This window comes from Erpetoichthys calabaricus, chromosome 9 (genome assembly GCF_900747795.2).
Source record: "Erpetoichthys calabaricus chromosome 9, fErpCal1.3, whole genome shotgun sequence".
NCBI classification, from domain to species: domain Eukaryota; kingdom Metazoa; phylum Chordata; class Cladistia; order Polypteriformes; family Polypteridae; genus Erpetoichthys; species Erpetoichthys calabaricus.
This window is the reverse complement of record NC_041402.2, coordinates 11,022,994-11,041,112: the sequence shown is the minus strand read 5'-3', so window position 1 is coordinate 11,041,112 and position 18,119 is coordinate 11,022,994. Positions and strand designations below refer to the sequence as shown.

The 18,119-nt window shown below is 41.9% G+C and overlaps 1 protein-coding gene across 2 annotated transcripts in view; it reads right to left on the bottom strand.

Annotated features, from left to right (window-relative positions):
• Positions 1 to 18,119, bottom strand: part of LOC114657161 (nuclear receptor subfamily 5 group A member 2-like) — a 211,668-nt gene that overhangs the window by 78,413 nt on the left and 115,136 nt on the right. For both annotated transcript variants that reach the window (XM_051931978.1, XM_051931979.1), the window contains exon 5: positions 10,607 to 10,726. In XM_051931978.1, the coding sequence (XP_051787938.1) occupies positions 10,607 to 10,726 (120 nt within the window). The remainder of the gene's footprint in view (positions 1 to 10,606; positions 10,727 to 18,119) is intronic.

Here is an 18,119-nt window from a genome sequence, read left to right as displayed (position 1 = left end):
GATAAACTGACGCTCCAATGACAAAACAAAGACAAACTCCAATCAGCCAGCCAGCCTCTGCTACCAATTTTTGTCATAAATGTTCTACTTTTCTGCCTTACTATTTGATTTCATACAAGAGCTCCATGATCTACTCAATTAATGTGGCTGGAAACTTCAAATCCAGGAATTGTGGTGTAGTGTTTAAGAATATGGACTTCAGACCCTGAGCTTCTGGGTTCAAATCCTGCTACTGACTCTCTGTGACCCTGAGCATGGCACTCCAATTGGAAAAACAAAAAAGAATTGCAAACAGTGTGCAGGATTTACATCAGTGCAAAAAAAAACCCTGCTGGAGATCCTCCCATCGTACAGTAAATGTGAACGGGCTGATCCATAAAAAAAAATAGGTTCACAAATAGCATTATATTAAACAATTTATAGTAAACCCTGAGGCAGGAACTTCTGAGGCACCATCAGACTTAAAAGACACTTAACATATAGAGAGACAGAGATACGAAATATACTTTATAATAATACAGAAATACATAATGTATGAAAGTCAATATATATATTGAAATATATAGTGTGTGTAAATAGATATGACTATAGGGTAACTATGAAAGGTGCACCATAATAGTAAATTAGATAGAAGTGAAAAGGCACTATATAATACATACTGTAGATAGATAGATAGATAGATAGATAGATAGATAGATAGATAGATAGATAGATAGATGTGAAAGGCACTATATAACAGATAGATAGATAGATAGATAGATAGATAGATAGATAGATAGATAGATAGATAGATAGATGGATGTGAAAGGCACTATATAACAGATAGATAGATAGATAGATAGATAGATAGATAGATAGATAGATAGATAGATAGATATGAACACCACGATATGATAAATATAATAGTAATTTAGACAGACATTAAATGCACCCTACAATAGATTTTATTTTTTTAAACACTGAATCCCAGTGGATTTCTCTTGGCTTTGATAATTAATTTAGACGACTTTGCAGCAGATATGTTTTCAATTTGTCATTAAACCGTCTTTTTCTGTTTATCAGTGTCAGAAAATATAAATTAAATCCACAGAGATTTAATTTTGTAAAATAATAACACGTGGCAACATCCAAGGGAGTGGATCCTTTTTACAGGCACTGTGTATCTGTGCCCTAACTTGCCGTTGTTCCACATTATTCAAGGTGAACCTGTACACATAATACGCCTTTTTTCTTATAATTTATAAGAGTTGTAACAAGGGCTCCAATGCTGTTCTTTTAACCTCGAGGAGGCGGTGACTGAGCGAATGTGGGCGTGGCTTACTCACTCACTCCTCCTTAACTGCACCCCTCGCAGTTGTCAGTGTGTTACCAGCGCAGACACTCAGCATGTCAGTTGAAGGATTTGCGCTGTGGTGAACTGCCGGCGGTGAGCTGAGAACCCCCGTTCTCCCGGTCGGACGGGCGAGCACTTTGTGCCAGGAGTTAAATGACGACCTCCATTCATCAGCCGCGCAGAGCTCTTCTCTGACCACTACGAGTGGTGCGTTTCCCTTGTGACGTCAGCTGATCTCTTCTTCTCTTTGTGTGTCAGCGGCCACCTTCTGTGCACAGCATTGCCACGACAGCGGCCATCCATTTTATCCGAGTTTACAGCTATTCAAAGTAGCATCAATACACTTTACCTTAGATAATCAGGGTTCTACTTTACATATATAAAATATATAAATATATATAATAAAGAAAGCTTTATTTACGGTTACATAACTGGCTGCGTTTTCTTATGTGAAAAGTTTTTTTTTTTTCAGAAAGATTCAAACAAAATGTTCACCTTCAACTGAACACAAAACATCATGCATTCCCCACATTTCTTGAAATTCTTCAGGATGACTTGTCATTTTATAATAAGCAAATTCCACTTTCAGTCTGCTATGAATTGGACCTTTACTTTACGCATTAACAAAGCTTAGTGGGTAATGTGTTCTCCATCATATTGCTTCTTGTTTTCAACATTGCCAGCTTAGCTAGGCCAAGAAGACATTTCATTTTTCTAGATGTGTCTATCATAAAAAAATGAACAAGAAAATGAATGCCTGGTGGAACATTAAGGTGCGTTCACAGACTTTGATAGCTGGTTTGAAAGTTGGAGCGATTTTTTAATTTATTATTTCTAGTCCTATGGCAAACAAAAATCTTCTTCTTTTTCCTCATTCGGCTGCTCCCAGTAGGGATTGCCACAGCGGATCATCTTTTTCCATATCTTTCTGTCCTCTGCATCTTGTTCACACCCATCACCTGCATGTCTTCTCTCACCACATCCATAAACCTCCTCTTAGGACTCCTCTTTTTCTCTTCCCTGGCAGCTCTATCCTTACCATCCTTCTCCTAATATACCCCTCATCTCTCCTCTCCACATGTCCAAACCAATACAATCTCGCCTCTCTGACTTTGTCTCCCAACCATCCAACCTGAGCTGACCCTCTAATGTCCCCATTTCTAATCCTATCCATCCTCGTCACACCCAATGCCAATCTTAGCATCTTTAACTCTGCCACCTCCAGCTCTGTCTCCTGTTTTCTGGTCAGTGCCACCGTCTCCAGCCCATATAACATAGCTGGTCTCACTACCGTCTTGTAGACCTTCCTTTTCACTCTTGCTGATACCCGTCTGTCACAAATCACTCTTGACACTCTTCTCCACCCACTCCACCCACTCCACCCTGCCTGCACTCTCTTTTTCACCTCTCTTCCACAATCCCCATTACTCTGTACTGTTGATCCCAAGTATTTAAACTCATCCACCTTCACCAACTCTACTCCCTGCATCCTCATCATTCCACTGACCTCCCTCTCATTTACACACATGTATTCTGTCTTGGTGGTCCTACTGACCTTCATTCCTCTCCTCTCTAGAGCATATCTTCACCTCTCCAGGTCTCCTCAACCTGCTCCCTACTCTCGCTACAGATGACAATTTCATCAGCAAACATCACAGTCCACGGGGACTCCTGTATAATCTCGTCTGTCAACCTGTCCATTCAAGTAAGAAAGGGCTCAGAGCCAATCCCTGATGTAATCCCACCTCATCTTGAATGCATCCGTCAATCCTACTGCAGACCTCACCATTGTCACACTCCCCTCGTACATATTTTGTACAACTCTTACATACTTCTCTGCCACTCCACACTTCCTCATACAATACCACAACTCCTCTCAAGGCACCCTGTCATATGCTTTCTCCAGGTCCACAAAGACACAATGCAACACCTTCTGGCCTTCTCTAAACTTCTCCATCAACATCCTCATACCAAACATCGCATCCGTGGTGCTCCTTCTTGGCTTGAAACCATACTGCTGCTCACTAACCATCACCTCACTTTGTAACCTAGCTTCCACTACTCTTTCCCATAACTTCATGCTGTGGCTCATCAATTTTATCCCCTGTAGTTACTACAGCTCTGCACATCCCCTTTATTGTTAAATATCGGCACCAGTACACTTCTTCTCCACTCCTCAGGCATCCTCTCACTTTCCAAGATTCCATTAAACAATCTGGTTAAAAACTCCACTGCCATCTCTCCTAAACACCTCCATGCTTCCACAAGTATGTCATTTGGACCAATGGCTTTTCCACTCTTCATCCTCTTCATAGCTGTCCTTACCTCCTCCTCGCTTATCCGTTGCACTTTCTGATTCACTATCTCCACATCATCCAACCTCTTCTCTCTCTCGTTCACTTCATTCATCAGCCTCTCAAAGTACTCTTTCCATCTGCTCAACACACTCTCCTCGCTTGTGAGTATGTTTCCATCTTTATCCTTTATCACCCTAACCTGCTGCACATCTTTCCCAGCTCAGTCCCTGTCTAGCCCACTGGTCTTTTTCTCTCTCCTTAGTGTCCAACCTCTCATACAACTCATCATACTCCTTTTCTTTATCCTTCGCCACCTCTCTCTTCACTTTGCGCCTTATTTCCTTGTACTCTTGTCTACTTTCTGCATCTCTCTGACTATCCCACTTCTTCTTTGCCATCCTCTTCCTCTGCATACTCTCCTGTATTTCCTCATTCCATCACCAGGTTTCCTTTTCCTCCTTCCTCTTTCCAGATGTCATTCCAAGCACCCTTCTTGCTGTCACCCTTACTACATCTGCTGTAGTTTCCCAGCTGTCTGGTAATTCTTCACTGCCACCCAGTGCCTGTCTCACCTCCTCCCTAAACTTAACCTTGCAGTCTTCCTTTTTCAACTTCCACCATTTGATCCTTGGCTCTGCCCTCACTCTCCTCCTCTTCTTGATCTCCAACGTCATCCTAGAGACCACCATCCTATGCTGCCTAACTACACTTTCCCCTGCCACTACTTTGCAGTCTTCAGTCTCCTTTAGATTGACTCTTCTGCATAGGATGTAATCTACCTGTGTGCATCTTCCTCCACTCTTGTACATAACCCTATTTTCCTCCCTCTTCTTAAAATACGTATTCACCACAGCCATGTCCATTCTTTTGGCAAAATCCACTATCCTCTGACCTTCTTCATTCCTCTCTTTGACACCATACATGCCCATCATCTCCTCGTCTCCACTGTTCCCTTCACCAACATGTACATTGAAATCCGCTCCAATCACCACTTTCTGTTCATCACTTCACCCAACTCACTCCAAAAATCTTCTTTCTCACCCATTGCACACCCAACTTGTCGGGCATATGCACTAACAATATTCAGCAATTTCCAGCTTCATAATCATTACTCTGTCTGACACTCTTTTCATCTCCTAAACACTCTTGACATGCTGTTCCTTCAGAATAACTCCTATTCCATTTCTCCTCCCATCCACACCATGATAGAACAATTTGAATCCACCTCCAATCCACCTGGCTTTACTACCCTTCCATTTAGTCTCTTGTATGCACAATATATCAATCTTCCTTCTCTCCATTATATCTTCTAACTCTCTCCCCTTACCAGTCATACTGCCAACATTCAAAGTTCCTACCCTCAGTTCCACTCTCTTTACCTTACTCCTTTCGTCCTGCCTCCGGACACGTCTCCCCCCTCTTCTTCTCCTTCTTATTTTTCTTCTTCGGCCAACAGTAGCCCAATTTCTGCCAGCACCCTGTTAGCTAACAGTACTGGTGGCAGTCGTTGTTAACCCGGGGCTCGACCGATCCGGTATGGAAATTTGTACTGTTGTCCGCATATTGATTTGGCAAAATTTTACACCGGATGCCCTTCCTGATGTAACCCTCCCCATAATTAACTTATTCAAATGAATTATGTAACTGTTTCAATTGAATTACATAAGTCATTTGATTGAATTACATAACTCGTTCGAATTAGTTTAATTTTTTTCAGTAGTATGGAGCCCCGTTCCATATTTATTCGTTCAAACAGATTATTATTATTTTTTTCCTCTTACAGTCCTGTCCTTATTACGGAGCCCCATACGGTTTTCCTGGCATGCAATTCAGTGAACCATAAACAAACTGTAAGGTGTGTGTTAACATCAGTGAGCCAGAAGTTGAACTAGCTGGAAGACCACCGTGGCTGAAACAGTTCTTTTGAGGGGTCCTGAAATGAGTTTCAGCCACAGGAGAAGTTACGAGAATGGATTAATAGAATTTTCTTGGAGAATGTGATATTCCACTATAGATAGATATGAAAGGCACTATAAAATAGATAGATCAGTATGATAGGCACTATACAATAGATAGATAGATAGATAGATAGATAGATAGATAGATAGATAGATAGATAGATAGATAGATATAAAAGGCACTATAAAATAGATACAGTAGATATAAAAGGCACTATAAAATAGATAGATCCATATGATAGGCACTATACAATAGATAGATAGATAGATAGATAGATAGATAGATAGATAGATAGATAGATAGATAGATAGATAGATAGATAGATAGATAGATAGATAGATAGATAGATAGATAGAGTCTGTAGGCAGACCCGACTGTCTCATTTAAACTGCACACATCGAGGTTCTGCTGTTCTCTTTGCCACTGATGCGTGTGGTATCATCAAGCCAAGATCAAAAGAGCTCTCTAGGTCCCTCAGAAAGAAGATTGTGAATGTTTAGGAGTCTGACATGGGATCTCCAAATTATTTGACATCAGTCATTTACACTGTCAGGTAGATCATCAAGATGGTATTGATTCCAAAAAACCACTAATTTGCCCAGGACTGGCTGGCCCAGTAAATTCAGCCCAAGACCTGACTGTGAGATACATCAAAATTTCATTGCAGGATTTTCAGGTAACTCTTGTAAAAGTTGATGTCAAAGTGCATGCATCTACAATCAGAAAGAGACTGGACAAATGTGACCTGCGTGTGAGGTCGGCCAGGAAAAAGCCAAGGACATTAGAGGAAGGACAGCAGTTTGCCATTGAACATCTAGGCCAAGACCAGGACTCCTGGACCAAAGTGCTCTGGAGAGGTGAATCAAAGATAACAATTGTTGGGCCACAGTACCAGTAGAATGTGTGGTGCAAACTAATGACAGCATTTCAAGAGAAGAACCTCAATTAAACTGTGACGCACGGTGGTGGTGGACATGTGCCGATTTTGGGGTTGCTTGGGCAGCTTGAGGTCATGGAGTAAACTCTGAATTCTGCATCACAACAAAGTGTACAAAAGTTGAAGTTGAACCAGAAATGGACTTTTTGACATGCTAATTATCCGAAACACACTAGCTAATAAAGCAAGGAATGGCTCAGAATGAAGAAAATGGAGGTTTTATGGCCTGGTCTGGCCAAAGTCCTAGTTTGAATCCTACTGAAATGTTCAAAATGGGCAGAATGTGCAAGAAAAACAACAAAGATCTTGCATCTGAAAGGATTCTGCATGGAGAAAGTGATCCATATTTACAAGATTTGAACCGGCAACCTTCCAATTGCCAGCACAGATCTCTCGTCTCAGAGCCACCACTCCACCCACATGGAGAAAGTGGTCAAAATTTCACAGAGTCTAGTTGAACTAGAAATGGACCTTACAACATGCTAATGGTCCAGTGCACACCAGCAAATCCAGCAAGGAATGACTCAGAAAGAAGAAAATGGATGGCTACGAACTGACACGGTCAGTCCTGGTTTGAATCCTACTGAATAGTTCAAAATGGGCAGGACGTGCAAGAAAGCCCAAAACATCTTGCAATTGAAGGGATTCTGCATGGAGGAAGTGATCCAAAATTTCACAGAATTTAGCTGAACCACAAATGGGCCTTTCAACATGCCAATGACCCAAACAACACTAGCAAATCCAGCAAGGAATGGCTCAGAATGAAGAAAATGGAGGGTTATGGACTGACACGGTCAGAGTCCTGGTTTGAATCCTACTGAAATGTTCAAAATGGGCAGGACATGCAAGAAAAACCACAAAGATCTTGCAACTGAAGGGATTCTCCATGGAGAAAGTGGTCCATATTTATAAGATTTGAACCGGCAACCTTCCAATTGCCAGCACAGATCTCTCGCCTCAGAGCCACCACTCCACCCACGTGGGGTAAGTGGTTCAAAATTTCACAGTGTTTAGCTGAATCAGAATTGGACCTTTCGACATGCTAATGACCCAAAGCACACTGGCAAATCCAGCAAGGAATAACTCAGAAAGAAGAAAATGGAGATGTTATGGACTGGCCTGGTCAAAGTCCTGCTCAGAACCCCACTGAAATGTTCAAAACGGGCAGAACATGCAAGAAACCCACAAAGATCTTGCAACTGAAGGGATTCTGCATGGAGGAAGTGTTCCTAAATTTCAAAGAGTCTAGTTGAACCAGAATTGGACCTTTCAACATGCTAATGACCCAATGTACACAAGCAAATCCACCAAGGAATGGTTCAGAATGAAGAAAATGGAGAGTTGTGGATTTACATGGTCAAAGTCCTGGTTTGAATCCAATTGAAAGATTGTGGGGTGGATTTGAAATGGGCAGGACATCCAAGAAAACCCACAAACACCTTGCAACTGAAGGGATTCTGCATGGAGGAAGTGGTCCATATTTACAAGATTTGAACTGGCAACCTTCCAATTGCTGGCACTGATCCCTCACCTCAGAGCCACCACTTCAACCACATGGAGAAAGTGGTCCAAAATTTCACGGAATTTACTTGAACCAGAATTGGACCTTTCAACATGCTAATAACCCAAAGCGCACTAGCAAATCTAGCAAGGAATGGCTCAGAATGAAGAAAATGGAGATGTTATGGACTGGCCAGGTCAAAGTCCTGCTCTGAAGCCCATTTAAATGTTCAAAACAGGCAGAACACACAAGAAAACCCACAAAGATCTTACAGCTGTAGGGATTTCACATGAGTCTGCACTGATACAGCCCGCTGCTTTGCCCATCACACGACGAGTCATCTCAGGATCCCACATTAGGAGGAGAGGGCAGCAGGTGACACCTCAGCGCCACACCAGTTCAAATGGAATGGAACAGTGGGAGTTTTTGTTTTTAATACAGAGGCTTGAGTGCCAATCCTGCCACCAACCCCTGAGTTTTCCCTGCAACATGGAGGACCTGCTTGCAGATTAATGTCATTCCCCAAGATGGAGCGATTGCAGGTTAAGGGCCTTGCTCAAGGGTCCAATGGATTTGAGTCACTTTGGGTATTTATGGGATTTGAACTGGCAACCTTCTGATTGCCGGCACCGATCCGTAGCGTCAGAGTCACCACTCTGCCCACTTGGAGTAAGTGGTCCAAAATGTCACAGAGTCTAGTTGAACCAGAAATGGGCCTTTCAGCAAGCTAATGACCCAAAGCACACTTGCAAATTCAGCAAGGAATGGCTCGGAAAGAAGAAAATGGAGGTGTTATGGACTGACACAGCCAAAGCCCTGATCTGAAGCCCACTGAAATGTTCAAAACGGGCAGAACACGCAAGAAAACCCACAAAGATCTTGTAGCTGAAGGGATTCTGCATGGAGGAAGTGGTCCATATTTACAAGTTTTGAACTGGCAACCTTTCAATTGCTGGCACAGATCCCTCACCTCAGAGCCACCACTTCAACCACATGGAGAAAGTGGTCCAAAATTTCACATTGTTTAGTTGAACCAGAATTGGACCTTTCGACATGCTAATAACCCAAAGCGCACTAGCAAATCCAGCAAGGAATGGCTCAGAATGAAGAAAATGGAGATATTATGGACTGGCCTGATCAAAGTCCTGATCTGAAGCCCACTGAAATGTTCAAAAAGGGCAGAACACGCAAGAAAACCCATAAAGACCTTGAAGCTGAAGGGATTTCGCATGGGGGAATTGGTCCGAAATTTCACAATACTGGTGGGTGGTTATGCAAAATTCTTACAAGAAACCTATCTATCTATCTATTTCTGCTAAAGGGTGGTGGGCATGCCAGCTTCTAATACCAAGGGTGGACTTCACTTTTTTCCCCAGTAGACGGTTACATCTATTGATATTTTTGTGGAATAAATGAATGAAAAGGCAAACTTTCATTCTGCGTTTATTCAAGTATCTCACCTTTACCTATAGGCACTGCTTCCATGAAGACCTGCGGTTTGATTGGTCAAATATGTTGAAAACGTCAACCATTTCCAAGGGGGTGTACTTTCACAGGACTGGAGAGTAAAATTTCTTACTTTATTGTCTGCAGTACTAGGGTGTTGTACCGTGTTAGCCATTATGAATGTAGAGAAAAGCCAAGCAAAATGACACCTTTTATTGGCTAACTAGAAAGATTACAATATGCAAGCTTTCGAGGCAACTCAGGCCCCTTCTTCAGGCAAGATGTAAACTTGCCTGAAGAAGGGGCCTGAGTTGCCTCGAAAGCTTGCATATTGTAATCTTTCTAGTTAGCCAATAAAAGGTGTCATTTTGCTTGGCTTTACTTTATTGTCTAATGTCTTGTGATGGACGGCCGGCGTTTCAGTCTGGCCAGGACGTCCCTCAACTGATAGGAGCCTTTTCAGGACACTACATCCCCCGGGATGCTAGATGGCAGCTCCCCTGGATGGAAATGGTTCCTCGGATTCCCACAGGGCAGCATGGGACATGGAGTCCGTCTCTTCAGACCTTTTGGGTGCCGTGGGTGCCGCCAGGTGGAGCTCACCAAGATCCAAGGGACTATTATGGTTACGTCAACCCGGAAGTACTTAGGAGTCACAAGGACGGAAACCCGCAGTACTTCCGGGACACCTGAAGAAGGCGTTTGACCCGGAGACGAAATACTTCCAGGTCATTGACTTTAAAAGGACTGAGGGGAACCTCAGCAGTCTGAGCCGGAGTTGGGTGGGAGTGTGACGGAGCTGCTGGGAGTTGGAGGATTGTGTTTGTTATTATTATTGATTTATTGGAGTATTGTGGAGTGGAGGTGCTTGGTGCACACTATTATTATAATAAATTCAATTATTTGGACTTTTACCTGGTGTCTGACATGTCGTCTGAGGGTTCAATGGGACGACAGCGCCCCCCTATCTGTCACACTCTCTAAAAAAAACCAGTCTGCCTTAATACGTCATTACAAATATAAAACCACTGAGAGAGAGAGAGACCACCAACTCCATTTAAAAACTGTGTGGTCTCCTACCAGAAGTTGTCTCTTTCATATAGCGCCTTAACCCAGGCTAATGGTCTCCTCACCTCTTGACCCGTCACAAGAAGCAGACTGTTGTCTTTGCCGTGCAGCACTTGTCGGTAAATGTGGTCCAACACCAGCAGCTCACTCCAGCAGTTATGAAGAAGTTTCATTTGATCTCCTACCTGAGGACCAAAGAGAAAATAGAGAAAATAATTCAATAAATAAATACGAGCAGGAAAACACTGAACATTTAAAGAGAAATGCTGAAGGAAAGAACACAAAGGAATTTCATTTTCAATCCCTGCAAAAGTGAATTGAGCTGCCGTTTGGAGGTTTTGTGCAACATGGCAGGAGAACCTGGCAGCCTATAGGATCGGATTATTTGGCAAATATATTAAAAAAAAAATTAAAACCCTCTGTTCATAACAGAGATTTCTGACGCTTGGCGAGTTTCAAAGAATTTGTGACTGAATGGTTCGGAGGAGTTGTGCTGCTTTTCTCAGGCTGCAAATGGTTTCTCAGAAACACCTGTTGTGGCCCTTGAAATGAAAAAGGTGCACAAAGGCAGCAACTCCCACCGCTGTTATCATGCGAGACGCTGAATGCTGCATTGAGCAGATGTGATAGCTGAACAAACAGGAGTCTCATCTCTTCAACAGCTGCAGCGGCTCGGACAACAAACGCTTTCCTATTATTTCTCTCTAAATCTTTTATTGTTTTTGGACTTCCTATTTTTATCAGCTTGCCTTTTGTGACGATAATAAGCAGGCAAATTTACTATGAAATATATACTCAGATAGCTTAGGGCGTACACTGGCATTTAGGGCAGCCAGGACAAATTTTACAGTATCGGGTCAGTGTCCCAGGGAGTGCAGGGTCAAAGTCTTGATAAAGTAGAAAAATCAGGAGATGGTAGCCAGTTTCATAGTAGGCACTCCAACAAAAGGCTCTACGATGCCTACATGAGCAGAAAAGAAAAAACAATAAAGTGGGGGGTTGGCAGAGTGGTAGCAACAAGGAAATGGCGGCTCACATCCCAGAGTGCTCCCTGTGTCTGCAAGGGAGTCCTCCCTCAGTCCATAGACATGGTGGATTGGTGACACTAAACTGGCTATTGTGACTGAGTGTGTTTGCCCCATGATAGACTGGCATCCTGCTCCCGGTATTGTTCCTACCTGGCACCTGTTGCTGGCAGTCCAAAGACCCTGCCCTGGATGGATTTAATAGAGTTTCTTTATTAGACTTATACAGTAGGTTTATTATTGTCACTGTTATAGTGTACAGTAAAATTCTTAGATGCATGTGCTACGTCAAGTCCATTTACACACACAAAGAATTAAACTGCTGGAACGACTGCAAGTCAGGGGATCACCAAGGCCCTCAGAGGTATGTGTTTAGCTCCAGAACAGCAGGGGGCACTGTCGCTAACACGTTCTATCTATCTATCTATCTATCTATCTATCTATCTATCTATCTATCTATCTATCTATCTATCTATCTATCTTATATAGTGCCTTTCATATCTATCTATCTATCTATCTATCTATCTATCTATCTATCTATCTATCTATCTATCTATCTATCTTATATAGTGCCTTTCATATCTATCTATCTATCTTTCTATCTATTATATAGTGCTTTTCATATCTATCTATCTATCTTATATAGTGCCTTTCATATCTATCTATCTATCTATCTTATATAGTGCCTTTCATATCTATCTATCTATCTTATATAGTGCCTTTCATATCTATCTATCTATCTATCTTATACAGTGCCTTTCATATCTATCTATCTTATATAGTGCCTTTCATTCATATCTATCTATCTATCTATCTATCTATCTATCTATCTATCTATCTATCTATCTATCTATCTATCTATCTATCTATCTATCTATCTGTCTATCATATAGTACCTTTCATTCATATCTATCTATCTATCTATCTATCTATCTATCTTATAGTGCCTTTCATATCTATCTATCTATCTATCTATCTATCTATCTATCTATCTATCTATCTATCTATCTATCTATCTATCTATCTATCTATCTATCTATCTATCTATCCATTGCAATGCCAGACACACTCTACTGGGCACCATTGACTATTGTTTTGTTTAGCTTTCACTCCACCACACACCTGTTTCTTTTCTGTAGCAAAGACATATTATTTAATGGGCTGACAAATTTTGGCACTTCAATATTTTTTGGACTTTCCATGTCTTCCCTCGACCACACGGCTTACATGGACAGTTTATATACGTACACATAACACAATCATTATAAGCAAATTTTTTAAAGAATGAAATACATTGTAGTGGTGCAGTGGAAGAACTGCTGTCTTGCAAAAAGGTGACCAGGTGCACCCTTATCAGGAGTTTGCATGTTCTCCTTGTGTCTATGTAGGTGTCCTTTGAGTGCTCTGGTTTCCACTGTTAGGCCATGGACATGCATCTTACCGTAGGTGGATTAGTGACACTAAATTGGCCATTGTGACTGTGTGTGTTCGCCCTGTGATGGACTGGCATCCTGTCCCAGGTGTTGTTCCTGCCTGCCACCTTTTGCTTGTTGAGAATAGGTTTCAGCTTCCCCATGACCCTGCACTGGCTAAGCAGGTTAAGAATATAGATAGATATAATGGAATTGCTTTATTAGGCTTATTTGGTCATTATTGTCATGTGTACAGTCGAGTTGCATGTGCTAAGTCAAGTCTGTCTGTCTGGTTGCCATGTCTCAGTCATTCCAACAGATGGTGCATCACAAACATCTGTAGTAATGAAATGCATCGCATTTTTCATTCCAACAGATGGCACATCACAAACACTTACCTTAATAAAATGCATTGTATTTGTCATTCAAACAGATGGTGCATCACAACCATTTGCAGTAATAAAATGCATTCTATTTGTCATTCCAACAAATGGTACATCACATTTACATTAATAAAATGCATTGCATTTGTCATTCCAACAGATGACGCATCATAAACATCTGTAGTAATGAAATTGATTGCATTTTTCATTCCAACAGATGGTGCATCACAAACATTGACACTGCTTTTGCAAATTCCATACCAAAAGGCATATAACAGAGGCATACTCAAAGCATGATGCACTGTAAACATTTACAATGGGGTCCAATTTGATTACTTAGATTTCAACCCATCTTAGATACATAGTAAATCTAGTCTGTGTATTTAAAATAATAAGGTCTGTCCATCTGTAACATGGTTTTCATTGAAAGGTTATGACCCGACAAGTTCTGGAAATTCAAAAATATGTAGGCAGCAGCAACCTGGTGGGTACAAAAGTATTGTAATTGTAATTATAGGACAGTCCTCATAGGCCCATCTACTGATAATCCCCCAGGACATGGTAGATATGTGCTCAGAATTCATAATCACTGTATGTTCTTACGCTTGCAAACAACGGGCGGAGAGTTCACTGTTGTTTACGTCTAGTCTTTTGTAGCATATATTTCAGGGCCCCGTATTTCATGAGTGTAAGAGACGGCCAGCAGTCCAACCCAGCTGGGATGCCCAAGAAATGGAAGGATGGGGGAAAACAGCTTCTTTTATGCGACACCTGGGAGTGCCCCAGGTGGTCATCGGGGTTAACTGGAATCACTCCCAGGTGTGATGGAAACCCAAAGTAGGGTTCTACAACTCCTCCTGATGCCCCCCACGGAACCCAAGAGGGCTGTGCCAAACTCCAACTCCCATGGAGCCCTATGGGAATCTGAGGCACCGCTGCAACCCGGGGTTTGCTGCCATCTAGTGTTCTGGGGGAGGCAGTACCCTAAAGAAGCTGCCTTCCCCCATCCTTCCATTCCTTGGGCGACCCAGCCAGGTTGGGTATATTTCCATTTCCACACTAGGGATTCTCACTTCCTGGTACAAACTCATGGTCCTTTTTTCCTGACTACATATCTTCTCCTGATGCCTTCTCCATACATCTGCCACTTTTAATCATCTGGTAAAACAGCCATCTTTAATACCCCTGAGGTGATGATGTCACGTGACCAGCAAAGGTATAGAAGATGGCAGCTTCCCTGAACGGAATACACAAAATGGCCAAACCTGATGCAGATTCAAAATGGCACTGTGATCAAATTCAACGTAACGAATAAAAGAACAAATAGCAACAAGAAACAATATCAAAAAGGCTCAAGATTTCATGACACTCGAGACATAACATTAAATGAGAGAAACTTTAAATTTCAATAATGCATATAATATGTACGGGAGTAGAAAAAGTTCACAAAGTCAACCGATGACACACTCACTTACATTGAAGATGTAGTACTAGGGTGTTGTACCGTGTTAGCCATTATGAATGTAGAGAAAAGCCAAGCAAAATGACACCTTTTATTGGCTAACTAGAAAGATTACAATATGCAAGCTTTCGAGGCAACTCAGGCCCCTTCTTCAGGCAAGACATCTTGCCTGAAGAAGGGGCCTGAGTTGCCTCGAAAGCTTGCATATTGTAATCTTTCTAGTTAGCCAATAAAAGGTGTCATTTTGCTTGGCTTTTCTCTACATTGAAGATGTAGAAATTCTATTTTGTACTATCGGTCTGTTTTTCCTCAAAATGCCATCTTAGCCAGCTGGTGTCTACTAAGCGGGGTTTACCCCTGTGATACCCCAACTGTTCTTGATGTTTCATGTGTTACTGTTTTATACACTTTATATACAGAAAATATGCTACCATTGTGGAGCTGGTCCTAAGCCCGGGTAAATGAGTATGACTGGCATCAAGAAAGGGCATAAAGTCACACTGAAACCTGTACAACAACAACCCTACAAAGAAGTGGGAAAAGAAGAAGATATAGTAAATATGTCTGTTATAACATAAATGACCAGCTGTCCTTCACTGACCAGGTTACTATGAATATTTGGCCTTGTAGACTCACTTTATACAACATCCCCAAGATCAGAATGTACCTAATAGCCCGGGCTTTGCTCTTGTAAACTTGCTATATACCACATCACAAAGATCAGAACACTCCTGACTGTCCAGACTTTGGTCTTGTAGACTTGTTTTAGGCAAAATCGCAAAGATCAGAACATAGGCTTTGGTCTTGTAGATTCACGTTATACAACATCACAAAGATCAGAACATACCTAACAGTCAAGGTTTTGGTTATGTAGACTCGCTTTATACAACATCACAAAGATCAGAACATTCCTGACTGTTCAGACTTTGGTCTTGCACACTCGTTTTAGGCAATATCACAAAGATCAGAACATACCTAACAGTTAAGGTTTTGGTCTTGTAGACTCACGTTATACAATATCACAAAGATCAGAACATACCTAACAGTTAAGGTTTTGGTCTTGTATACTCATGTTATACAACATCACAAAGATCAGAACGTTCCTGACTGTTCAGCCTTTGGTCTCGTAAACTCGCTTTATACAACATCCCCAAAGATCAGAACACACCTGATCACCTAGAATTTGGCATTGTAGACTCGATTTATCAACATAACAAATATCAGAACATTCCTGACTGTCCTAAGCTTTGGTCTTGTAGATTCACGTTACACAGCGTCACAAAGATCACAACGTACCTAACAGTCAAGGTTTTGGTCTTGTAGACTCAACTGATACAACATCACATATATCAGAGCATACTTGACCACCCAGGCTTTGGTCTTGTAGACTCACTTTACACAATATCCCCAAGATCAGAACATACTTAAAAGTCCAGGGTGTGGTCTTGTAAATTCACAATATACAACATCCCCAAGATCAGAACATTCCTGACCATCCAGGCTTTGGTCTTGCCACATTTGGACCACTGCAACTATGTACTGGCAGGAGTAACTGGCATGTGTCACCAAGCCACTGCAGATGATTCAAAATGCAGTGGCACTTGAGCCTGGCACACGTCCCTCCTCTCTTAAAGTCATTACATTGGCTCCTTGTAGTAGGATGTATTCACTTCAAATCCTTGATGCTTGCCTACAGAGTAGTCAATGGGTCAGCAGCTGCATGTAGGGTGACACTTCTGAGGTCCTTCTCGGCCACTCAGGTCTGCTGATGAATGGAGTCTGGTGATGCCACTTCTGCATGCCATCAGATTTCAGTCCAGACACTTTTTCATGTCCAGTTCCTAGCTGGTGGAACAAACTGTCCACCTCCACTCATAATTCTGACTCCCTCAATGTGTTTAAGAAGTGTCTGAAGACCCTCTTGCTCTGTGACCTTCTGTCTAACGGATGTTACGTGATAGGTTTTGTAACTTGCAAATTGTAATTTGATCGTATTTTGCTCTTGGCTCTTCACATAAAGGCAAGGGCAAAAAAAAACCCCACAAAATATTCCACATTTCTTACTCGGGTCACATTACCAATGAAGAGACCCTGCAATGGAGTGGCTCAAAGACATTACAGGATCTCGTCACAGAACACTGAATGTCACTGGCCAGACACATTCTGTGTCTCCCCGCTGAGCGTCTACTGAAAAAGTTTGGAGAATGACCCAAGTGTTGGTTTTCACAAAGTTTGCTGCTTCAATGTTTTTAGATCTTTTTGTCAGATGTTTCTATGGTGTACTGAAGTAGAATTACAAGCATTTCATACGTTTCAACGGCTTTTATTGACAATGACATGAAGTTTATGCAAAGAGTCCATATTTGCCTGCTGCCATTCCTGAGCAAGCTCTGCACTGCTGGTACCTAAGAACACAGCCATGAATAAAGAATGGGACCAAAACATCCTATGAGAGCAACTTCTCCCAACCATCCATGAACAGTTTGGTGACCAACAATGAACAATCCAGCATGATGGAGCACCGGGCCATAAGGCAAAAGTGATAACTAAGTGGCTCAGGGAACACAATATCGACATTTTGGGTCCATGGCCAGGAAACTCCCTAAACCTTTAATCCCATTGAGAACTTGTGGTCAAGAGGTGGGTGGACAAACAAAAACCCACCAATTCTGATTCTGCAAGAATGGACTTCCATCAGTCAGGATTGGGCCCAGAAGTTGATTGACAGCCTGTCAGGGCGAATTGCAGAGGTTTTGACAAAGAAAGAAGGGCAAACACTGCAAATATCTGACTCTTTGCATAAACTTCATGTCATTGTCAATAAAAGCCTTTAAAACGTATGAACTGCTTGTAATTCTACTTCAGTACACCATAGAAACATCAGACAAAGATCTAAAAACATTGAAGCAGCAAACTTTATGAAAACCAATACTTGTGTCATTCTCAAAACTTTTGGCCATGACTGTACTTGACATCACACTAAAAAGGCAGTGGGGAGCAGGCAAACTAATAGAAAAGTTGTCAACATCAAAGTGAAAGACACAAAAGACGTAGCGTCAGTTCGAATTTGATGGCCCAATGCGCTAACTGGCCATTGAAGGACCTAATTCTAAGTAAATCCTGGAACACTCGTTCAAAGACAGTCCACCACACTGACATTCATTCGATTATGTGGACCTCTTTTGCAAATTGCTTTGGATAAAAGTGTCTGCTACTGCTGCCTCGCAGTAACGAGACTTGGGTTCGCTTCCCAGGTCCTCCCTGCGTGGAGTTTGCATGTTCTCCCCATGTCTGTG